The sequence below is a fragment of the Gracilinanus agilis genome, chromosome 4 (assembly GCF_016433145.1).
Source record: "Gracilinanus agilis isolate LMUSP501 chromosome 4, AgileGrace, whole genome shotgun sequence".
Classification (NCBI taxonomy): Eukaryota; Metazoa; Chordata; class Mammalia; order Didelphimorphia; family Didelphidae; genus Gracilinanus; species Gracilinanus agilis.
The window spans coordinates 208879707-208904331 of NC_058133.1; the positions used below are offsets into that span (position 1 = coordinate 208879707).

At 44.6% G+C, this 24625-nt stretch overlaps 1 protein-coding gene across 1 annotated transcript in view; it reads right to left on the minus strand.

Moving 5' to 3' along the window:
* Positions 1-24625, minus strand: part of TMEM94 (transmembrane protein 94) — a 48917-nt gene that overhangs the window by 1887 nt on the left and 22405 nt on the right. Inside the window, exons 3-28 of the mRNA XM_044675895.1 lie at positions 14084-14203; positions 13236-13363; positions 12709-12845; positions 12031-12233; positions 11508-11659; positions 11118-11220; positions 10791-10877; positions 10363-10479; positions 9930-9986; positions 9538-9642; positions 8798-8962; positions 8355-8564; positions 7416-7725; positions 6913-7086; positions 5821-5923; positions 5511-5728; positions 4550-4731; positions 4316-4454; positions 3858-3973; positions 3502-3601; positions 2912-3020; positions 2427-2616; positions 1575-1652; positions 974-1059; positions 607-688; positions 17-165 (exon numbers count right to left, since the gene is read on the minus strand). Coding sequence (XP_044531830.1) covers positions 17-165; positions 607-688; positions 974-1059; positions 1575-1652; positions 2427-2616; positions 2912-3020; positions 3502-3601; positions 3858-3973; positions 4316-4454; positions 4550-4731; positions 5511-5728; positions 5821-5923; positions 6913-7086; positions 7416-7725; positions 8355-8564; positions 8798-8962; positions 9538-9642; positions 9930-9986; positions 10363-10479; positions 10791-10877; positions 11118-11220; positions 11508-11659; positions 12031-12233; positions 12709-12845; positions 13236-13363; positions 14084-14203 — 3620 coding nt within the window. The remainder of the gene's footprint in view (positions 1-16; positions 166-606; positions 689-973; positions 1060-1574; positions 1653-2426; positions 2617-2911; positions 3021-3501; positions 3602-3857; positions 3974-4315; positions 4455-4549; positions 4732-5510; positions 5729-5820; positions 5924-6912; positions 7087-7415; positions 7726-8354; positions 8565-8797; positions 8963-9537; positions 9643-9929; positions 9987-10362; positions 10480-10790; positions 10878-11117; positions 11221-11507; positions 11660-12030; positions 12234-12708; positions 12846-13235; positions 13364-14083; positions 14204-24625) is intronic.

Sequence of the window (24625 nt, forward strand, 5' to 3'; positions counted from 1 at the left end):
GTGATGTGGGGCCTACCTGCGCTGCATGATAGAGGAACAGTTAGTAAGGTTTCGGGCCTGGGCACTGTCACAAAAACTCTGCAGGATGAAGCCAAAGCAGATGAGGCCCGAGCCAATGGTGAGACTAAACTTGAGCAAGAAGCAGAGGAGAAAGTAGTGCTGGGTCTGCCGGAGAAGAGGGGGCCCATCACTCACAGAAGATAGGACTGGTCCAATCAACTGACCCCCACCATTTCCTTCCCAGAGCCAAGCCAGCTCAGGTCAAGAAAATGATCTGCCATAAACTCAGATTCTTCAATTCATTCAACAAGTATTTATCTCCCATGAGCCTGGCAGAGGGCTGTGTTGGGAATGAAAAGTGTAAGAGCATCCATTGTCCACTCCCATCATATCACACACTGGTTGATCCAGGGGTTCTATTAGGCCTTAACAGACCAGAGGATGGTTCCCCTAAACCCACACCGAACCCCTCCCCCACCTCACTGTAGAGAAAGATATCCTTATCTCCAGGTACCTCCAGTCTACACCATCACCATCACCATCACCAAGGGCTGAAGAAACCTAGGAATTTGAAATCAAGTACCAAGAGGGTATAGCCTTGCCTACCTTCTTGGGAATGGAGAGAAGATTCTTTCCTGTAGCTACAGACATAACAGAGCTGTGTGGAGGCTTCCCTAGCAAGGAGACACTGGAAAGCAGAAGGCAGGGTCAGGATGGCTAGCTCCTTAGAGCTCCCCTTTCCCTATTCATCCCCAGAGATGACAAGAAGCAGGCCAAAAGCTCTGGGAGAACAGACACTCATGTCCTCACCTGGACTGGCTTCAGGGAATCTCAAAAGGGGAGAAGGGTGTAAGACATGAACCATTAGGAAGATGGAGTAAGGAAAAGGGAAAGAAGTTCCTAAAGGACTATGCACACCTGCCCTCGAGAAGCCACACCCTGCCCCATTTTGGGATGCCACAAGGCTTCTCACCTCAGAAGGGGGTAGCAAAAACAGGACAGCCATAGGATGTCAGTGGTGCCCAGGAGTGGTGGCAATTGTACCAGGCAAGAAAGGAACTAGATGGAGGAAAATAATACAAAAGCAAGATTAAAATATGGATAGAGGAAGCAACTGGATGGTTCAGTGGACCAAGAGCCAGGTCCTAGAGACAGGAAGTCCTGGGTTCAAATTTGACCTCAGATTCTTCCAAGCTGTGTGATCTTGGGCAAGTCATTTAACCCCCCTGTTCCCACCCCCCACCCCCACTGCTTAGCCCCTTACTGCTCTTCTGCCTTGGAACCAATACACAATATTGATTCTAAAATGGAAGGTATGGGATTTAAAAAACAAACTGATAGAGGTGATAAACCTTCAGGATCTACAGCATTTCCACATTGTAACCTGACTCAGATACTTTTAAAAGGAAGCTTAGAGGGATTTGAAGGGAGGGGAGTGTCAGAGGAAACAAAAGTACTTCTCTAAACTCCCACCCTTATCTAAACTACTCCCAACGACAACTATTCCTCCTGAGTCCCCTCTTTTTCTCCAGGGGTGCAGAGGCATAATACCTGTTGCTGTTCCCCAAACTTACCTGCATAACCACTAGAGTCAGCTGGCATTGCAGTAGGAAGAGAAAGCATTTGCGGATGCCATAGGTAGCATGACGGGCCTGCAGAGATAATCAGACCAGATCTATCAGTGGAAAGGAGAACAGAGAGGTGTGGGAATCAATCATTATTTCAGCTGGAACAACCTTTACCTCCCCTCTTTCCCTCAGGCTTGGCCAAGTGGTGGAGAGGCTGAACTAAGAGCCAACAGGACAACTGTTCCCATCCCTCTAATTCACCAAAAACTTAACAAATGCCTGCTCTGTTCAAGGTACTGTACCAGGTCCTAAAGAAAGAAAGATGGCTCACTATGTGACCCTGGGCAAATCACTTAACCTCCACTGTCTAGCCCAGTGATGGGCAACCTTTTGAGCTTGGTGTGTCAAAATTCACCAAAAAACTGAGCATAACTCAGGTAGTGTGTCACTTCAAGAAAAAAACCATAATTTTGTGATATTTATAGTTTAAATAACAAAAATATATTATTGTAACATATAACTGTATTTAATAAACCAAAATAGGCAAATTAATATAGGTAGAATTGTCATCTATAGTGCACAGAGCAACTAAACTACACTACAGCAAATGTTTCATCCTCAGCATGCGGCTCCATACTTCTCTGTATGCAGCCACATGCAGCCACGTGTCATTGAAAATGGCTATGCATGTCAGTGCTGACACATGTGTCATAGGTTTGCCATCACCGGTCTAGCCCTTACCACTCTTCTGCCTTGGAACAATACACAGTATTGATTCTAAGAGAAGGGAAAGATTAAAAAAAAAAAAAAAAAAGAGATGGAAGCTAATGAAGTCTCTGCTGAGTCCTGGATCCTCACCTGTTCAATAAGCCGGATGATACTGATACTCTCTTCCTGCCGAAAGGCTGTTGAACAGGCCAGGCTGTTGAGTTGCCCCGAGAGCTGCAGGGGAGAGAGGCCTTCTGAGGCCTGGGCCATGCTGGTGCTGGTGGCATAGCCAAAGGTCTCCCAGGAGCAGCGGGATGGATACAGGGGATCCAGAGCAATGCTGCTTAGTTTAAGGGAGAAAGAAGACATGAGGTCCTATTCTCCAAAGATTCATCACCTCCCAACACGACTTTGGGCCTGGAGCCTTTGCTCTCACCACAGTGTGCCCTCCCTGACTGGCCACTTAAAAGTATTAGCAAACACCATCCAAGGATAGCCACAAAATATGAAAGGAGCATGGCTGAGAGCGGCCACATTCCCATCACTGCTCACACCTCCACTCCTGCCATCACCAACAACCCCATTCACTGTAGTGTCCCTGGGAGTCAGGTCCCTGAGCTCTGGCCCATCCACACCTGATGTCACTCTGCAGGAAGAGGCAGCTATTTCGAAGGTTGGCAGAACTACCTAGGCAGCACGTCACCTCGCCATACTCCTGCATGATCTTAATCATCTCACACATGGCTGAAGAAAGAGAGAGTAGAAAGAGACAGTCAACAACAGAGGAGGAGCTGCTGGGTTAAAAAGAGACCTAGAAAGAGGAGTGAGGTGACTCAGGGGATAGAGAGCCAGGAGGTCCCGGGTCCAAATCTGGCCTCAGACACTTCCTAGGTGTGTGACCCTGGGCAAGTCACTCTCTAGCTCTTACCGCTCTTCTGCCTTGGAACTAATACACAGTACTGACTCTAAAACAGAAGGTAAAGGTTTTTTAAAAATCCCAATGTGCCAACTTTCACCCACATACTGATGACTAGTTAAAAATAAGTAAAAATACAATGACATTTGTAGGAACTGTGGTTACCTATCCCCTAGAATTTACTGAGCCTTGTACTAGCTTTCTCCAAAACCTAATGAGAAGAATTATAACCCCAGAAGAATGTAGGGCAAGAGGTCTGACTCCTCCCCCAAGGGAGGCAGCCTGAGCTGTAGTAGCTACAAGACTCACTTTCAGGGGTGCAATCGGTGAAGAGGGGCACCAGCAGAGGAACATTGTCGATGTTCTGTAGGTGTGGTCGTACTTGGTGGATGCCCCGAGGAAGCTTGGCCTATAAAGTGAAGAAATAGAATTAGGCCCAGGCTGGGGCACTGAATGAATGAATTAAATTCCTCTACTCTACCTGGGATCCAGGACTCTCCTCACACCTCAGACCCCTTCAGACTAATAATGTGATTTACAGAGGCCTGGGAGCATACACACGTCAACCATTTCAGGAGATTCTGGGAAATAGAAGGCAAGGTGTCCCCACCCCCCCATGCCCCCACTCCAGGACAGTCCCCAGGAAGCTGGGCTAGCTACCATACCCGATTACAGTCCTCTAAGAAGCTAGGGATGTCACTGTCAGTAGGTTGGAAGCTGATGAGGTCAGAGTGACCCTCCTCCTCCATAAGCAGGAGTCCTTCAGCATCATCCCGAGACACTACAAGAAAAGGATCAGATCATCCCAAAGTTAAAGGCTATGGTTTTCTCTCAAACCCCTTCTTTCCCATGTTACTAATGACTAGTGCTCCCTACAAGAGAATCAGAACCATCTGGACTCAGAACACCATACCCAAGAGTCTCTTCTTCCCCCTCCTCTGATGACAGCTTTTGTCAGAAGACAAAAACCATAGCCATTCTAATGCGGGAAACACTTTTCAACAGATAATTACAGGGGCTACTTTCAGCAGCAGTTACCCCAAGGAGAAAAGACCTCTGGATCCTTGCCCCTTCTAACTGCCTTTCCTGCCCCGTCCCCACAAACCAACAGGCTTGTCCTCACCCTGATTTAGGTCATCATGCAAGGAACCTGCATGACTGGGACTAGAAGGTGGAATCTCAGAGCCTGGAACATCACCATTTGGTGTGAGGGAGATGTGGCAATTCCAACCTGTCTCAAGGCCCATCTTTTCTGCAAATACCTGGGGAAGACAAGATAGAAATGAATAGTGAAATAGAGGAAAGGAAGAAGCCAGCTCCCTTCAGGCTGCTTAAGGAGAGGAAAGGCTAGTCCCACCTTGCTCTTAAGCTCATCCTCCAGGGAGAAGTACACAAAGCGGATGCAGGCATTGACCAGCCCATCAATGAGGCGCACAATGTCCAGGCGGGCCTGGTACTGGGATGACACCATGCCCATGAAGATCTGGCCGCTCAGAGCTTGCATGCAGTCCTCCTTCTCCATCACTTCACCAATCCCTTCTTCAGGCAGTGCCATTGATGCATGTAGTCCAGCCAAGATACCACAGAATCCAAATACCACAAATCCCAGGTGGTCAATCACATACATGGGATTGCCACACAAATACAGGCATTCAGGGGATCACGCACATAGCAAAATTCAGAGACATAAGTCAACATCAGCACACATACAGATATAGACAGGGACAACACACACACACACACACACACACACACACACACAAAATAGAAGAAAAAAAGACAATAAAAGACACCTATCAGTCAATTATAAGTTGTGGAGGGAAGTTGGGAGGGCACAGGTGTCCACTGGACTAAAATCCCATTCCCCTAGCCAACCCTGTACATCCAAATTGCTTAATTCCCAAGCTCCTGGATGTAGAGGCTCCATGAGTAGGTCAAAGGAAGGGAGTGTCAATCTTTTGAGAGGCTTTGGTCAGGCAAGGGACAAAAGCTGGGCTTCATACATCAAAAGCTAAAATGGAACAGAGAAATCAATCCAACCCCTTAATCTTACAGAACGAGGTACCAAGTGTCATTGAGGGTAGAGGCCTTGTCACTCATACAAGACAGAGACAGAATTTGAACTCAGATCTATCATATTCCAAATCCATTATGCCAAAATGATAGAACAAAGGCAAACAAGTGCCAGGATCCTTTCTGAGCCTCTCTGAGCCTTGAAGGCTCTCCTCTGGAACAGCAGGACCAGGCCAGGGGCAGTGACCAGTTCAGGCTACCTCAGGAGGGAAATCAAAGAGAAGGCCCCGGGGCTGCCCTGGTACCGTCAGAGCTCCAGCTGTTGCGGCGGACGTTTTGCTTGATGGGTATGGTGCCAGGAAGCTCACAGGAGGTGCAGATGGCATTGTGGCCGGGCACCTGCATAAGCTCAATGCATTTGCCATTGAGCTGAGAGGACAAGGTGCAGTGCATGGGCTTGTAGGCAAAGGCAGAGCAGTAGCCTGAGAGGCAGGCTCGCTGGTAGAAATCTAAGACTTTTTTTCTGTCAGAGAAAGAGAAGAGAAGAGAATGATCCAGCTGGGAGGGTGACCAGTCTGGCAGCTCCCAATCCCACAGGGACCCACAGACACCCACCTGTCTGAGCCAGAGAGTGGGTAGATGTCTGCTCCGTCCCAGAAGTCAGTGCAGGCCTCCAGGACCACATCCGCTGTGCCATGGGACAGCATCTGCTCAGTGCCTGTGACAGACAGGGCCAAGACTTAAAAAAATAGCTCCAAATCCCAAATCTGAACCCTTCACAACCACCTCCTAATGTCTTGGGCCCAACACCTTGAGATTTTGGCAATAAGGCTAAACCATTACAAAGATGGGCTGTGCTCCTGGTGTCAGAGCCAGAGAGAGAAGCAGGGGCCAAGTGACTCCATCATCCAAAAGCCTTTCTGAAACTCCTGGTTGCAGGTAATGCTGTAATTGATGTGGTCCAGAGAGGCTTACTCAGGCAGAGCTCCCTGTCTCAAGGAACCTGCCTACACCCAAGATAATTCTGTATCAGGCAGTGACTAGTTACCTACCTCAGGCCTAGTCTTTCTCACATTCTCTTCTAGTTAAAGAGTTGTGAGGATAACAGAAAGACCAGCCTTGGAAAGCCTTGAGCCAGGCAAAGGCTAGAAAATTAATCCCCATCACATCATTGGTCCTGAGCACTAAGGCAAAAAATTCCTCTCTAACCTCTCAGTGATGCTTACAGATCCCCCAGGAAAGCTCCCTTGAAACAGCAGCATTGTCTTAGTGAAGACCAGTGACTAGAACTACTTCTTAGGAGAAAACTACCAAGGGCTCTCCTCTAGATTTTTCAATGTAGCCTCAGATTGAGCTGCTGGAGTAGGTATCTCCTTGGAGGTATGCTATACTGGAGTATATACCCTTGGTACCTATAGCCTTAGGAAGCTCCTGTGAGCCAGCCTTCACAGCTAATCCCAAAGCCTACCTGACTTTTGTCATAGACTGTTTGTTACAGATGCTCATTTCCCATTCCCTCCTTAGAAATAGCCAAGAATGGCTAGAGCTTCTCCATCAGTTGCTCAGGTGCCAGAAGCACTAAGACAGGAAGCTGGGTACAAGAGACAGGGACCATCTCCCTTTTAGGGAGATGCTTGGAGTACTGGGCCCCACTTGCCAGCTAAGGGATGATTCAACTTAGGGACATAGTGGGATAGGAAGGCTTACTGGTGGTCATGTCCTTGATAAAAAGGCTGATCATATGGCTCAGTGGCGGGCGCCTCTTGGTGACCCGGGATAGTTTGCCCAAGGCTGTCTCCTTCACCATCTCAGCACTAGGAAGGCGATACAGTGCTAAGTGGTTCTCCTGTTTGAAGAGCTCTTTGGCACCAGGAGTGAAGCCTGCAGTAGGTTGAGAGTGAAAAGGAAAGAGGGTCAGGCCTCTAGAAGGGCACCTTGGGGACATTCTCCTCTCTGAAACCTGTCCAAGTAGAATGTGCCTATCTTCCCACCCTCAAAGGAAAGGAGTGGAAGATTGATTTCTGTTCATTTTGTCATGGAAATGCGTCTCAAATGGTGTACAAATATTACAAATGTTGCAGAGACAGTAGCTCTAGGATCTCTAAACAGACAAGTGGCTGATGTCAATCTGACCTCCTCATTATTTGGGCTTGCCCAGCCTAGGGCTATCCCACCCCAGTCCCAACCAGTGAAGTGGGCAGGCTCCATACCAATGAGGCGGGCCAGCTCGCAGAGCCCCCAGGGCACGTGTACAGGCAACACAGCACTGTGGCTCTCCTGGAGCGCGATGTTACACAGGTGGTCAGAGAAGCGACACAGGCGATCAGTGACGCTGGCATTGCACAGGTTCAGCAGTACATTGAGGCCAAGAGGCTTGAGGGAGGTGAGGTGCAACTGCCAATTGGAGTCATCAAATTGAATGCAGGAGGGGTTCTGCTGGTCCTGAGACAGGCTCAGCATTTCCAGGTGATAATCACACACAAAGTCCTCTGCCTCACAGGTATCCCCTTCAGTCACAGCCTGGAGTGGGTAACAGGGCAGGAGAGGAGAGAGGGAGAAAGAGAAGGGGGAAATATCCATCATATTGACAGAAACAAAGGTGAGACTGTACCAGGCCCCTTACCCTCCTCCCTAGCTTGTAGGAAGTAGATTTTCAGCATTCTATCAGAGAAGAAGTCAGTCAGAGCCCTTGGTCTCCCCGCTCAAGAGGCAGCCTGAAGGGCCTGAGGGATTTCATGTATCTCTATCCCCTCCAAGTTTCTCTCTTTATCTCTTCTAATCTTGCCCTCTAAATCTCAAGGAGGACATAAAGAACCATTAGCAAGAAGTCCAAAGGAGAAAGGTATAAAAGGTGGGGAAGAAATAAGGAAAGGTGAAAGGATATGATTCCATTTGAAAAAAAGGTTTTAAGGGGACCTACTGGCACTTCTCTAGAGAACTGTAAGGAGCTCCAACTGACATGAGCTTATATTACAAGAGAATTTTAGGTTAGGAATCAGAAGACTCTTAGGAGCTGATTTTCCAGGAATGAAACAGTGAAACTACAGATGTCCTTCTCTGCAGGTGTTTTAGCAACCTTGAAATCAGTCTGGGCTCAAAAGGGGCAAGGGACAGGGGCAGGATTAGCCTATCCTTCTTTCTCCCCTCACCTTAAATAGCTCATCTTCTCCACCCTCAATGTCCTTGCTGAAGCTCACGTTGGAGCCAGAGGGATGTTTATTGCGCCCATGTAGCTTTCGGTGAGGGTGAAGTTCAGGTGGTTTGGGACCATCCCCAGGCCAGTCACCCCTCTCCTGCTCATTGGAGAGGTGCAAGGTGTCACTCAAGGGACCAGACAGCAAAGCATCACGCTCATGGGGCTAAGGAGAATGTAAAGAGGGAGGACTAAGAAAGAGGCCCCAGGGACTCCCTTCCCCCTTCCCACTCCCTGGGGAAGAGGGTTGTTCCCTCCAGTGTTTTTCCCCCTCCTCAATCCTCCCCAAGAGGTACACTCACTGCCTCTAGTCAATTTCTGCCCTCCCTGAGGCCACTGGCCAGGCTCCAGGGGCTAAACAGCCTGGCCCAAATTTGGGCCTACAGGAGCCGGCCATACCTCCTCCTCTACCTCAGGGTGGCAGAAGGAGCGGGTCGACAGGTCATCTGTCAGGTCTTCGTGGCTGCTGTGAGGTGGTTCCATCTTCCCACTGAAGAACAGGACTGTCTCAGGGCTGGGATTAGGCCAGGACAGGATCCCTTGCTTGTCCACACAGCACAGCACCTGTAGTCAGAGGTAAGGTAAATACCTGGAACTACACTCACCTATGCATGTGTGAGCAGAAGACAGGGAAAAGTATCCTCCTACATCTGGGGATAAGTTAGACTGTAGACTAGAGAGAAGGAAAAGCATCCTGCAGTGCTTGGGAAATCTAGATCTCAAAGGAGAATTCCAAGGGAATGTAATGGGGAAGGAATAGAGAAGTATCAATCTAAAATGAAGCTTCTCTGGACTAGATACAGAAAACAGTTAGTGAAGGGACTCTGAACACTGAATCTGGAGTCGGGGAGATCTAAGTTCAAGTCCTGCCTCAGGCACTTCTAGCTCTATACCTGGGCAAACCACTTAATCTCTGCCTATCCCAGTTCTCTCATCTGTAAAATGGAGATATTAATAATACTTATCTCCCAGGATTGTTGTGGGGATCGAATGAGATAATAATTGTAAATGCTTTGCCATCCTAGCTATTTTTGTTATTATTGCTATTATGAGAAGCAGAAGCTTCTGCCTTGAAGTATAGGGTTCCTACAGTACTCCAGCCCTTTAGGGCCTCTCCTTTCAATGGGAATGGTCCTCACCGTTACAGAACCCAAGCTGTGCAGCAAGCTAGAGCTGTAGCTCAGTGTAGATGACTTTCCTTGGATCACTCTAAGGAAGTGGCCCCAGATGCAGCGAAGCATTTCCTAGAGGGAAGAAAAGACATTGATTGTGAGGATAGATCCTAAAGCTCAAAGGGAGAATTCCAGGAAAGGGGAAGGATGGAGAAGTATCCATTTAAAGTAAAACTTCTTTGAGCAGAAAACAGATGGTCTGCCAGAGGAAAGGGCTCAGAATCAGGCCACACAAGAAAATGAATGTTAGGCTACAAAAGCCCAAGGAGAAGAATTAAGGTCAGGAAGAGGAGAATAAGGAAAGGCAGAAGTTCCCCGAGATTTTGGAGGTAGGGACATCAACATTCTAACTGGCAGACCTGAGAGGAGACCACTTCTGTGTAGCTGCTGAGAGTATCTTCTGAAAACTTGGCCAACTATATCAAGAGACAAGAGCCATCATCAGTGAAACAGAAAGAATCTGTTCAAATAGTATTTAGTGCTGGCAGCAAAAAGAGTCTTGCCCTAAGCTAGTTTCTTTGGAAGAGGATATATAAGTAGATACTGTAGTCCCCATATGGAGAAGAACCTAGAGGAGGGGGAGGATCACTAACTGTCCAGAACCTCACGTTAAAGTCCATCTCCTTATGTGGAAGGGACCTGGGCTAACTGAGCAATTACACCCAACATAGTAGTCAGACTCTTCCAGGTTCTGAAGCATAAGATACATCCCTGGGCCAGAGAGCCAAACCCCTTCTTCTCTTCTTCCCTCTCCACCCCAGATGCCATTGGATTCAAACTTCAAAGACCTACCAGGGAGCTAGGTGAGGCTTTGCTCATCTGGGCCAGGACTCGGGCCTCCCCACAGGCTGTGGCCAGTACCCAGAGGACTGGAAACAACAGTGGGAGGATTGGCAGGACACCATTCACCTGGGGAAAGAAAAACCCACCCCTAGTATACCCTAAAGATCTATAGGCCTACAAGGGAAAGAAAAGGGAGGATTTTTCTAATTATGTGGCCAATTCTTTGGTATCAAGCATCTCAGTTGTCCAGAGTGGGAGGCGAGTACCACCACGAAGGATTTTTTGACCATGGAAGGAGTATGACTCAGGTAGGAACTTAGGTATTCGACTCTGGCTTCATGTCATATTTAAAAGAAGGCCTTCCCTTGATCATCCTATTTAAAAGATGACCCCATCTCTTCCCACCCCACAGCCTTAAAAAGAAAAGAATCCCTTACCTGTAGCTGGAGTAAGGTATATTGCCAAGAAGTAACTCCTGGAGCCCTGAACACAAAGCGCAGGGCATTAGTGATAAGGAAGCTGGCCTGTTGGGAAAAGGACAGAATCTCAATATCTTCCATCTTCTTTGGGCATGAAGAACAAAGCCTATATTCTCAGTTACCACTCTTGATTTTCCTTTTCCCCCCAAATTTTACTGTTCACCTCTTAGGATCCTTGGAAACATTGCTTCCCATCCCCCCTCCAGCCCTTGAAGCTCAGTACACCCAATCTCCATCCAATGTATCATGCCCTTGGCCCACATGGATAGCCCTCCTCCCACTCACCAGGACCACAGGCACCGCATATCGCAGCATCACCGACTGAACTGTGAACCTCTCATTGTCTAGAGCAGTCACTGGTCGAGCCAGGGCCATGTCCAAGCACCATCTGAGGGAAAGAGCAGCCTCAGTGCCAGGCTTCATCAAGGAAGCCAAGAAGCATCATATGGGCATGTCACTGATCCTCTAGAAAGCCCTAATGGTCAAATGTCCAGTCTCTAGTCTTAGTCTGCCCAGAACAGTCCCCCAAGCTCCCTTCCTGACACAACAGATGCTTTAAAGCCCAATGTCTCCAAAAAGTCCACATTGAGGGTGGCTTATAATTTGCACTAACAAATTTTTCTTAGAAGTAGGAAAGAGGGCAAGTTGCTGGGAGAAAGGCAGCATCACTCTCACCTGACGTTGTCCAACACAGGGGTCTTAAGAACCCGGAAGAGCCGGTGTTGTTGGGGATTCTGTGGTCCCTTCTTCACTTCCCCCCGTGGAGAGGGAGGAGGAGAAAAAGGGGGAAACAGGTCACCTGGTTCCAAGACAATGTGCTCATCATCCTGTCAGCAACGTGAGGGAAGATTGATGAGGGCAGACAAAAATGTCAGTGCACAGCCAGCCCCATTGCCAGGTATCCTCTAAGATCCCTGATAAACTAGCAGGATTGTGCAGGGTGATGGAGAATACCAAGAAGCAAACAGGCAGCGGGACAAGGCTCTTTTGGGTTTCTAGCAATTTAAAAACAGTGGAAAGGAAAGGGTAGGGATAAGAAGAAAGGTAATAAATATTCAGATCATGCCTTATCCTGCCCAAAGACTCTGCCAAGAAGCTAAGGAACTACCTATGGTCTTAAAGCTTTGGGACTAAACCCTGACTTCCTCCCACATCCCCTAAAATGTCCCTAGAGAAGGGGAAGAAACCTCTGAACTACCTTGATCCCCCTCAGGGAAGCGAAGGATTCCTGCCCTGGCCTCAAGGCAATGACATCTCCCTCGACCAGCAGGCTGACTGGTAGATTTACCAGGTATCCATCTCGGTAAGCCCAGTGCAAGGACCAGGATGGGGCAAAGGGCATATGAAGATCTGGATACATGGCATTTGGCCATCTGACCTCCTTACCATCTCTGAGGGCGTCTGGAGAAAAAAGGAAGAGAACAATGCATTCTTTGATGACTCCCCAAAATAAACTCTTCAATTTAGCCAAATCAATCCCTCTACTTTGCCCAAACCCACCAAGCTCATTCTCAATTCTCTTTTACTTGTGTTTGCTTGACTATCTCCAGGAATGCTCTCCCCACATTTCAAATCAGAATCATCTTTCAAGGCTCAGTTTAAAGTCCTACTTTCTATACCAGTCAAGTGGTGCTTTATTATATACAAAGGATCATGGGACCTTAGTTCTAGAGCTGGAGCTCATTTTATTATGTAACCTTCATCCTTAACCTTCTAACTCTCTGAGAAGGGTCAGGGCAGAGACAAGCACCAAGGCAAATATGCTGCCAACTTAAGTAGTCAAGGGTCTGGCTGGTAGAAAGAGAAGAGATGTTCAAGATTCTGCTGTCCCAGGGCATCCCCCCATCCTCCAAGAAGGAGCAATCCTCATCCTCACCATTTATTTGATCGATGATCCCTCGAAGCCTTCTCTCCACCTCCTGGCGCTTTAGCCGTTCCTGCCTCCCAATGAGGATGAGGTTCAAAAGCAGCAGCAGGAGAAGGGCAGTGGCATTCACCAACTCTACCCCATGGCTGAGTAGAAAAAGCCAGATGGTCGGGGTGCCATATGCAGAGTCCTCAATCCAGCCCACTCCCAGAGCTTAAAGTACTTTCCTTCTCCCCTCTCTGATACCTATCCCCTATCCCCCATTCCCCTAGAGGAGGTTGCCTCAACTCAGAATGCCTAACATGGGCCTAGACTTTTGGCTTCAGTCACAGAATATAGGAGGTTTCCATATAGCCCAGGTTCTGGTCCAAGGGGGTCCAGCCACTGTTCTGACCTACACTAGCTCAGGAGATAATTCTTGATATCCCCCTGTTAGCATTACAGATGGAAGAATAGAAACTTTCTTCTGGGAATGGGAGGGAAAGAAAGCAGGTGGAGAACCACCTCTTTCTGCTGGCTACCAGGGCACTGTTTACCTCCCGGCTGGTTGACTCCCATAGCAGCCTAGCAGGAGCAGCACTGCCAACAGCATCAGGGAGGCACCAGGCCAATGGAAACAGGAACAGCGGTTACTATGGTGCAGGAAGCTCCTTTTCCATATCTCCTAAGGAGTGAGTGGAGATACTGTAAATCAGCAGCAAGCTTTAGGTGCCTGAATGGGACACTAAGGAGTCAGTCAGGGCAAGAAAAGACCCCTTCCCAACTAAGGATCTGGTCTCCTTCTCACATATACTTGTCCCTCACCTGCTTTTTATTTCTCAAGTAAAGCAAAGCTATGATCTAAGCTTGAGACCAACTTGTTGTTACTTGGGTGGGATGGAGGGGGGCTATATTGGAGAAGATCAGGATCCTGGGAACCATTAAAAGGGTTCTCTTACCCCTTATGTTTTTAATGATGGTGCCCAGTGGAAAAGTCCAGATTTTCAAGCTTCATTATAGCCTTGGAAGATAGTTAAAAGTGGCCACTCCTTAGGCTTCTACTGACTCTTCTTGTACCTTACACTCCCCTTAGCAAATAAATTTCCCAGGCATCATCCCACTCAATCAGCTGGGCTAGGATCAAAGGATTTGGAGAGAAGGAATCATTTAGCCCAATTCCCCCATTTTACAAAGCAGGAAACTAAGGGGCAGAAAAGTTAAGGAATTTGCCCAAGGCCATCCTGATAGTATGTTACAGAGCTGGCATTTGAACTCAGATATTCTCATTCAAAATCCAGGGTTCTTTCCACTAAGCACTACCACTGCCTAAGTCTGGAAGGGAGGAAGGGACACTGGCAACACCTGGGTCTGCAATCCGGACACAGAAAGAGAGGGAGAACCGCACCTTCCATGTGAGGCTTTTCTTTTGCTCCTTCAAGTGCCCTTCCAGCACTGCCTCCAGCTGTTCCTTCAGGATCCTAAGGGCCTTACCTGTGGATAGGCCCAGGGCCAAGGGGGGATCGCCCTACAGAAGAAAGCACAAAACTGTAGACACCTCCTGGAAATCTTCAGATCACTGCCAGAAACTACTTATGCCCAGATTCTCTTTATTCCCAATGTTGTGAGACTGAAGACGCCCAAGAAAATTCTGGCTCCACCCTAGGTCCCTGGTTGCTGATGTATCCAGAAAAAAAAAATCTCACCCTATTTCCAGACAGAAATGAGGGTCTCAACAGGTCTAAGAGGGCCCTCTGGAGATGAGAACATAAATGCCTAATGAAGAAGACTGCCAAAGACCACCTAAAGAGCATCAGTGTATAATATACACAATGACTATAACCATTTAAATAAAGCCAAGTTGGAGGGGCTCTGTTCAAATACAATGGTCTATGTATGCTAATACCATAGAGAATTGTCAAAGTTAAAGTGACATGTCCCTTCCTTCTGTTAAAAATCAATAAACAGTTATTTGTGGGGAAGACACTTTGCAAGAGGGTTTGTTTGCTTATTTGTTGAGAAATAGTGATTATGTCAAAACAAAATATGTCAAGAAATTTCAGTTTTAAAAATAAGGGCCACCAGTGGAGTTCTGAAAGAAAAATCCTTGATAAGGGAATTGATAAGCCAGGGAAGGTGGCCTATGACAAGAGAGGGACCCCTGATCCTATACATCATCATGATCTTCTGTTGAGGATTAGGGACAGAGGATCACTGAGGTGCTTTACCATCTCAATCGGCCCACTCAGATTCCCATATACTGAGGCTCCTGTGGCTTATGCTACCATTTGCTTACACACTCATCCTAACCAAGATGCCTACATTGTTAGGTCCATTTCCTTCCTTCTGGTCTCAGTTCTTCCATCCCCCAACAAATGAATTAACAAATATCCATTACTAATGGGTGGGAAAACTCATACTGCTTTCAATTTGGGCACAAGGGGTCAAGAAAAAATATATTCTCTTCGACATGGAAGGGGAAAAGGGAAGGCCTTCAGCAGCTTACACTGCACCCCACCAATAAATATGTCTGAACTATGGACCTGCTCACAATGGAGGCTTTAGAATATTATGAGGAAAAGGTCTGCATCTTCCCACAGGGGATAAACAAATTATTTCAGTTTATGGAGGAACAGCTACCTTAATCAACTGATTTTAGAGACTGAACAATGTGGAGAATTCGAATAAGAGTGTGTATGAAGACTGAAACAAAATAATTAATTAAAAAAAAAGTTGGTTTTTTTTTTAAACCCTTACCTTCCATCTTGGAGTGAATACTGTGTATTGGCTCCAAGGCAGAAGAGTGGTAAGGGTAGGCAAGGGGGTCAAATGACTTGCCCAAGGTCACACAGCTGGGAAGTGTCTGAGGCCAGATTTGAACCCAGGACCTCCCATCTCTAGGCCTGGCTCTCAATCCACTGAGCTACCCAGCTGCCCCCTAAAATTTTTTTTAAAGAAAAAATAGCCATCAGTGTAGGGGCTCCACATTCAGAACTATCTATCCATTCCTCTAGTAGGGGATCCCAGAGTTTATCTGGACAATGGGCTTAGGTTTTATGGCAAGTTCCAGATGAGGACAAGGCCTATTTCACTGAACTCTTTACTGCCTAGCTTAAAAAGAGAGAAAAATTAATAAGGAATTATTATGAATAAAGAAGGGGACCAAGAGAAAGGTCAAGATGACCATGAAATTTCTGATTACTTAAAGGGAAATTTATCCCATCTCAGGGAAGGGAGATAGTGGGCTTATAACTAGGCTTGTACAGATGATTTAGGTTTAGAAACCAAGAGCCTCAGGAGCAGCTAGGTGACTCAGTGCACCAGGCCTGGAGATGGGAGTGTCTAGGGTTCAAATCTGGCCTTTAACACTTCCTACCTGTGTGATCTTGGTCAAGTCAGGACACTTAACTCCAAATGCCTAATCCTTACCACTCTTCTGCCATGGAACTGATATTTAGTATTGAGTCTAAGACAAAAGGTAAGAGCTTAAAAAAATAAAAAAAGAAACCAAGAGCCTCTTGTGCCTTTTGCCTTTGTATTTCCACCTTCTACCTACACATGGTTATGCCAGAGCTCAGAATGATAACCCTCAACTGGGGCTAGATAATTGGGGAAGACAAAAAAAAAAAAAAAAGGCCTGAAAGCAAGTCTTGCCAACCAATCAACCAAAATTAGGTACACTAAGCATTGTGCTAGGTGCTGGGGTCAGCAAGCCAAAAGAACTCCCCAACCGTCCTTCCACTGAAAAAGCTTATGTTTTAGAGGTGAAGAAATAATAGACAACAATTAAGCATATATAAAATAAATGCAAGTTAAGTTCTTTTCGTTGGGGGCACATTAGCAGCTTCAGAATCAGGCAGGACTTCATGTAGAAGGTGGCTCTTGAATGGAGTTTTGAAGGAAATGAGGGACTCTTAAGAGGTGGAGGAGATGGGGGAATAAAAGCTTAGAGATGTGGAAGATTGAGACTATCCTAGGTAAAGACTAGCTAGAAAGTTGTTATGAATGTAGAACGTGAGAAAGGAGGGGAATAAATACTTACATAGTGCCTACTATGAGCCAGGCACTGTGCTATGTGCCTTTACACTTGCTTACATTAGAAACCTAAATGAATTCTCTCATTTGTTCCTCATGACAACCTTCTGAAGTGGGTGCTGTTATTATCCCCATTTTACAAGCAAGAAAACTGAAGCAAAAAAGGTTAAGTGACTTGCCCAGGATCAGAAAGCTAATAAGTATCTAAGGCCAGATTTGAAATCAGGTCTTCCTGACTTCTGGTGTTCTATCAGCACCACCAGATGGAAAGGTAGGCTGGGACCAGAAGAATTTCTATTTGTTCCCTGAGGAAACAGGAGCCACTGGTCAGACCAGAATTTTTAGAAAATTACTTTCACAACTATGTGGAGAGGGGAAAGATTTAAGTCAGAAAGACTAATCAGGAGGCTATTGTAAAATACCAGAGAGAGGAGATAAGGGAGAAGAATTAGGGTGAACAAAGATAAGGGAAAAGAAGCAAGAGATTTGGAGATATAAATAGCAAGATTTGTCAACTGGTTGAGTATATAGGGTAAGGAAGAGTAGTAACACCAAAATTAAGAACCTGGTTGACTGTAAGGACAATGGGGCCCTCAGCAGGAGAAAAAAAAAAGTAGAGAAGAGGAGTGGGGGAAGGAAGGAAGGAAGAGAAGGAGAGAGGGAGGAAGGGAGGGAGGACAAAAGAAGGAAGGAAGGAAGGAAGAAAAAGGAAGAGAGGGAGGGAGGGAGGAAGAAAAGAAGGAAGGAAGGAAGAGAGGGAGGGAGGGAGGGAGGAAGGAAGTTAATTTTGATGTGGAGTGCCTATGTGATATTCAGTTTGAAATACCTGAGAGGTGACTGAAGATGAGAGAATAGAAATCAGAAAAGAGCTAGATATATTAGATTTGGGAGTCATGGGCATTTATGATCATTGAATCCACAGAAGCTGATGAAGTCGATCAGTAAGTGTAGACAAAGAAAGAAAAAGGCCCTACAACTGAGCTTTGGGGAATATCCAGTTAGGGGGTATGGATGATGAACTACCAAAGGAGACTGAGAAGAAATGGTCAGATAGGTAGGAGGAGAATCAGAATGAAAAGCTAGAAAAAGAAAGTATCCATGAGAAAAAGGTAGTCAATAGTGTCAAACTTCACAGAAAGGTTTGAGAAGCATCAGGTTTGAGAAAAGGCCATTGAATTTGGTGGGGACTTCGATGAAAGGAGTTTCAGGGATAAGATTGGAAATCAGCTTGCAAAGTAAAAGGAAGGCAAATAGAACAGATGACTTATTCTAGAGATTTAGCTGTGAAAGAGAAGAGGGGTATTGGACAACATCTTGAGGGGAAGGTAACTGAATGAAGTTGTTTTGTTGTTTTTTTTTGGGGGGGTGGCATAGAGAAGAGTTGGGCAGGAAAGAAGGTTAGAAGGTGGCCTGAAAGGATTCAGTAGATTGGAAGAGTTCAAAGATGAGAAGGAGGATGGGATCAAGGATACTCATAATGGGGTTGGCCTTAACTAGGAGAAAGGTCACCATTTCATCAGGCTGGAACAGAGGGTAAAATAAGAGATAATGTCAAGGGTTTTTGAGATGGAGAATCTAGAAGTAGAGGGAATATATAATAAGTAGTCTATTTTCTATGTACAGCAAGGTCCTCTGCTAATAGGGAAGGAAAAGAGATGTGGGAAAATGAAGAGAGAAAGCAAAGCTCTAAATAGCCTTTGTGGGAAGAAAGGACAGGGAAAGAATTAGAGAGAAGTAAAAGGAATATCCGGCTGACATGAGGATCCCATCTGAGTTTAATAACATAAATTTGTCAAATTGACCCAGTCAGCAAGGTTGCATAACTGCACCTAACGTGTGGAAGAGATAGATGGTGGGAATAATTTGGAATTAAGACTTGGTAAAGTATGGAGTTAATAAGATAGAGGGGAAAGGCACTCAAGTGTAAAGGATAGTATAAAGCTAAATTGGTTAACTATAGGTTTGAGAATGGGAAGAAGGGAAAAATGATGTTAGAGTAAGGTAATGGCCTGGAATACTGAGGAACAGAGGCTGGAGGAGGGCCAAATGAGGAAAAACAGGTGATGGAATGGTAAGATTTTATAACTAATAAAGGAATTAGGGAGTTTTTGATTGTTGAAGAGGAAGCTTTTGTGAAATGATTGAGGATGTGGCTAAGGAAAAATGGAAGTCAAGGAAGCTTAGAATATTCAGGAATTGCAAAAGTTGACATGTTTTGAAGGTGCATCAACAAGTATGTTGAAATCCCCCAGCTTAAGAGCAGGAACTTGGATAAAGAGGAAGGCTGTGAGTCTGGAAATGAACTCCTTGAGAAGGAAGACGACTCTGGGGCTGAAGGAGAAGTAGTACACTAAATTAGATGGCAAATTTATAGGGCAAATTCTGAGACGTAATGACAGCAAAGGAAGTTTTACGTGGGAAGCACAGACTATTTTCATTTTCCCTCCAGAATCAGAGGATATAAGAATGTGTAACCAGTGATAGAAAAGGTAGCCAGGGTGGCAGAGTCGTCTAGGGGAAGCCAACAACTACTAGGAATAGGAAAACTAGATAAAGGGAGGAGATAATGATGGACTAGAAGAAAAGGAGGGAAGGAATGCTCATGTCCCATAGGGCTGAAATTTCACCAAGGGACTCCTAAGCCTGAAGTGAGGACAAAAGCTAAAGAATTTCAAGTAAAGCAGGAAAAGAGCTACAAATAGCACATGAAAAGCTAAGTACATACAAACAGGGCTGCTGGCATTCAGCTAGATACTTGTATATCACTCTTTAGGGACCATATGACTCTCCCTTTAACTCTTTCCCAGCATCAAAAAATCTTCACATTTAGCTTATCTTGTTTCAAAACTAGGACTAAGACCTCCACCTCAGGTAATAGAGACTTTAGCCTCTCAGAAATCTCTTTTACTACTCTCTGATAGTATCTAGCCATCCCATTACTATGGTGGGAGGTGTGGTGGGCTGGTACAGACTCACTCCCTATACAGGCCACTCAGGCTGCAGCAGAAAGCAGAGAAAGTATCTGTGGGAGTTTGCTCCATGCCCCTACCTGCTCGTGTTTTGTCTAGCCTGGGGCACTAATCTCTAGACTGGCTATTAAGGAAAACACAGCAAAGGAAAAACAAGCCGTTCTATAATTACATGCCTTCCTAAGAAAGTGCTCGCATGTACAGGCTGGTGGTAAGGCTGTGCCCTATTGCTCCCCACAGATCCCATCTAATTCTCCTATCAACATAGGCAAGCTCATCTAACTGGGGGCATTTCACAAATAATAAGTGGCAATATCTCACCCCATCTCTGGCAGGTATTTCCATCTTATAAGTTGTCCCGTTGCTTTCTTGTTATTTTTGCCTGGGTTTCTCCTAATGCACCACATGCATGGTGCTAGTCTTAGGGCTGAGGGAGCATTTTATATTCGAGGTGAGCATTTTTATATTCTCCAAAGGCTAATCTTGTCACTTGTGACCAAATGGCCAGAGTAAGATCTGGGGCAGAGCTGGCCTTGGGACAACAGAGGATGCCAATCTGCTGGCAGGCAGGCAAGTTCTACTGGCATTTCTAAGGGCAGAGTGTGAGCCTGGACTCCTGAGAGTTCCAAGTTGCCTCTGGAGAGGCCATGGCAAGGGAGAGGGTATGGTTTGTTTTGGAAATAAGAACCTGGGTCTGCAATCTCAATCTAAGGTTCAACACATTCCCAGAGTTACCATTCTTATTTAGAGAGGCCAATGGCCAAGTGATTTGGAAGACAAGAATCTGCCCTAGCTGTAAGAGCTCCATTTGGGCAAGATCTTCTCCATGCTTAGCCTCCCAACCCCCTCCAGCCACCAGATCTAAAGAAATCTCAAATCTCCCAGCTTGGTCCCTCAGAGAAGTTAGTGGGAAAAATGGATGATTGATAAGGAACTAATCCGAAGTGTGAACTAAGCAGAACTCAGTTCCTCTAGTCCTCTAGTACATTGGTACTTTTCCATTTAAATCAATTCCTCTTCCCTCTCCCTCCTATGTTGTATCATTTATACTCAAACAGGAAAAAATGGAGAGATTTATATGAGTCTCTGCCTCAGGGAATCCAGCTGGCAGTATAGAGAGACATAGATATGAAAGAGGCTATCAAGATATTCAGTTTCAGAATCATCTCCACCTCAGTCCTGTCTCCCATTAGAGAGGCTGGCTCCAGTGGAAGATCAAGGAGGAAGTCCAAAAGTTCAGATCACTGAACAAGCAGGCAAGCAGGGTCCAGTTATATACTCCTCTTTGTACTGGGAGTCCAGGAAGGGGTCAGGCCCAGTTCAGCTTTTAGGAACTAGCACAGAATAAGGTGTGGAGGAAGGGGAGGAGTGCTAAACAGAAGGTCCCTCCAATAACTTATTGGTGCCAGTCAAGGCTACCCCATAGGATGGAACCCATTGCTAGTTGAGAATCATTAAAAAAAAAAAAAAGTAGTAAGGGAACAGCTAAAGCCTAAAGTCAAAATAGACCACTGAGAGACTAAGACAGAAACCAAAGATTAAGGTGAAGAGTGGAGGCTTTATATAAACTACACCATTCAGAGCTGCAGCAGAAGCATCCAAATTAGAAAGGAGACAGGATAACACAAGTCCTACACAATCCATTCAAGGCTGCCTGTAAGTGAGGCTGAAAATACAAGCAAAAAGAAGAAACCAAACATGATGAAGAAAGAGGAGATAAAAGAGGGTTAGAGAAGCTCAAGAATAAACTTAGAAGAAGAGAGTAACCCCAAAACAATAATAGAACTACAGAGGAAAAAATGGCTGGGCCACAAGGACTATAAGAGTTCTTTGAAGACACCTAAGCTGTGAGCCTAGGTGACTGCAAGGATAGTGATACCCTCCAAAGTAAATGAGAAATTTGGAAAGAAGAGGGAGAATTTAGGTGAAGATAATAAGTTCATTTTGGAAAGATAATATGTTTGGGACATGTTGAGCTTAAGAGGTTTCCATCTTGGAGAAATCTAGTTCAAAATGTCCAGTACACAGTTGGAGATGAAAGATAGAACAAAGGGGAAAGAGTGGGGGGAAAAAATAGAAGAAAATATAAGACATCTACTATCAAAAACAACTGACCTTGAAAACAGGTCAATGAAATATATAACTTAAGAATTATCAAGCTCCCTGAAAACCAAAATAGAACAAAAAATCTGAAGGTATTTTAAGAAATCATTAAAAAAAAAAAAAAGAAAATCACCTAAATTTATTAGAACTAGAAGGCAAAGTAAAAATAGGAAGAATCTATCTGCTGGAAAAAAATTCCATAAGTTAATAAACTATGTATATACCCTTTGGCCCAACAACTTCACTATGAGGCCTATGACCCAAAGTATTAAAAAAACGGGGAAAAGTACAATGTATTTTGTACAAAAATATCTTACTTAAGTACAAAAATATTTATGGCAGTTCTTTTTGTGGTAGCAGAGAAATGGAAACAAAGAAGATTATCAATTGTGGAGATGGATAAATAAAATATGCCATATGAATGTAGCGGAATACTACTGTGTGAAAGAAATGATGAATGAACCAGTTTGGGAAAAACCTGAGATAACTGTATAAATTGATTTAAATTCAAGTGTGAAGAACCAAGAAAAAATTTTAGTCAGAAACAACATTGTAAAGAAAAACAACTCTGAAAGACTTAAGAATTCTGATTAATGCAATGACCAAACAGACTCAAACACAGGTAGGAAAACTAAAAGCACAAAGGCCAAAACAATGAAACTCGATTTTAAAATATAAAATCCACTCTCAACTCCAAGCTATACAATATGGCAAAGCCACAGTTTGCCTTCTGAACCTTCCTCTAGAAGACTGATTGAAGAATTATTCTAATCTCCTGACAGAAGGGAAACAGACTTAAGGTGCAAATTAAAACTATTTGGCAAAAATGGCAATCAAGTAAAAATTAATTATTGGAGGGGTTGTAGGAAAATGAGCACACTAATGAACTCTTGGGGAAGTTATGAACTGGTCCAACGATTCAGAAAAATTCTGAAAAACAACTTGGAACTGTACCCTAAAGTAACTAACTTGTGTAGTAATACCACTTTTAGGGTTATACCCCCAAATACATGTCAAAGATATCAGGAAAGGACCTATAAGTACCAAAATTATCATAGCACTATTTTTTGTTGTAGTAACAACTTGGAAAAGGGGGTGTCCATTAATTGGGGAATAACTAACCAAATTATGGCATATGAATATAATATATTATTATGCAATAAGAAATGACAAAAAGGGATGGAATCTGAAAAGCCTAGGAAGAATTGTATAAACTGATACAGAGTGAAACGAACCAGAACTATTTATGCAATGATCGAAACTTTATAAAATCAAGAATCCTGTGAAATGAACACTTGGGATTTTTTTAAATTCAAAGATATTTTATTTTCCACACATGTGTAATAATAATTCTCAACATATATTTTTCAAAATTATAAGATCCAAACTGTCTCCCTCTCTTTCTTCTCTCCCCAACTAGGAGATAGTAAAAAAAAAAAAATATCTGGGCCATACGTGTATTATCATGCAAAACACACTTCCATATTGGTCATGAAATGATACATGCATTTCATTGCTTGGAGAAGTAAGAGGCTGTAGGTATAGAATGTGACCTACATTTTTCAGACATGATCAACTCAACACAAATTTGTTTTGCTTGCTTAGGCTTATATGATAAAAAGAAAGACTTTTCTAGGAGAAGAAATGGACAAGAAGCAAAATGAAAGGCAAAAGTCATCAATAAAGCATTTTAAAATACAGAGGAAAAGAGGAAAGAGTTCATAAAAGACATAGACAAGGAAGACAATATTGATATTAGCACATCAGATTTACATATGTGTATATTTTAAAGCTAATAGTTTCATATATAATCTTTTTCTGGAATTCTTTGCATTATTTCCTAGTTCATAATACTAGACTCAGAATCAATACTGTATATTGATTGGTTCCAAGGCAAAAGAGTAGCAAGGGCTAGGCAATGGGGTTCAAGTGACCCGTCCAGGGTCATACAGCTATGACGTATCTGAGGCCACATTTGAACCCAAGACCTCCTGCCTTTAAGGCTTGTCTCTCAATTCATTGAGTCACCTAGCTGCCCTACCCCTACCACATAATACATTTTTTTTTTTAAAAAGAGTAATGACAAACAAAAATCTATTGGGTATTTTTTGGCAAGTCACAAATCTGTCTGAAGCTTAACGATACCAGGATAACAACATTGAGCCTATGAGTCTCATACCCGGGCCCCCCCCCCCCAATCTTTTTTTATCCTTACTCTAGCATTTTCCCCCATCTCTTTCTTTCCATCTTCCAGAACCACCAAAAAACAGGAAGATATTAAGATATCCCTATACTGCCAAAGGAGCCTTCTCATCTCTACTCCCTGACCACGAGGAAGCCTAGACTTCAATGCTTCTTGCATTTTCCTAGTGCTGTTTTCCTTCATGGAGATCTAGAGAATGCTGATACTCCTTAAAAGAATGTCCCTCAAGTAGGCTAGAGTGGATATTATCTGTGTTCTCACCTTGCTTGGAGTTGGATCCACTGAGACTTTCCTCCATCTTCTCCAGCCAACTCATAAGCCCATTTGGCAACCCAATGGGTGCATCAACTTTCTCTGTCTGGGAACCCCAGGCCCATTCCTAGGGCCTCACTGCCTCTGGCCCACCTGAGGCTATTCTAGCTATTACCTTGACCCAGATCTCAAGACTAGCACAAAGCAGGGACAAGCCATTTTCAATAGAAATTTTAAAACCAATCTGGCATACTCACTTTGCTGTACTTGCCCTGATGGGGCATCCACAGTTCTGCCTGCTTAAAGAGCATCGGGGATAAGGCCTGAGTAATCAAGAGTTAAATAAAACAATTTCCAATACCGTCCTTAAAGAGACAGAAAAAGAGTT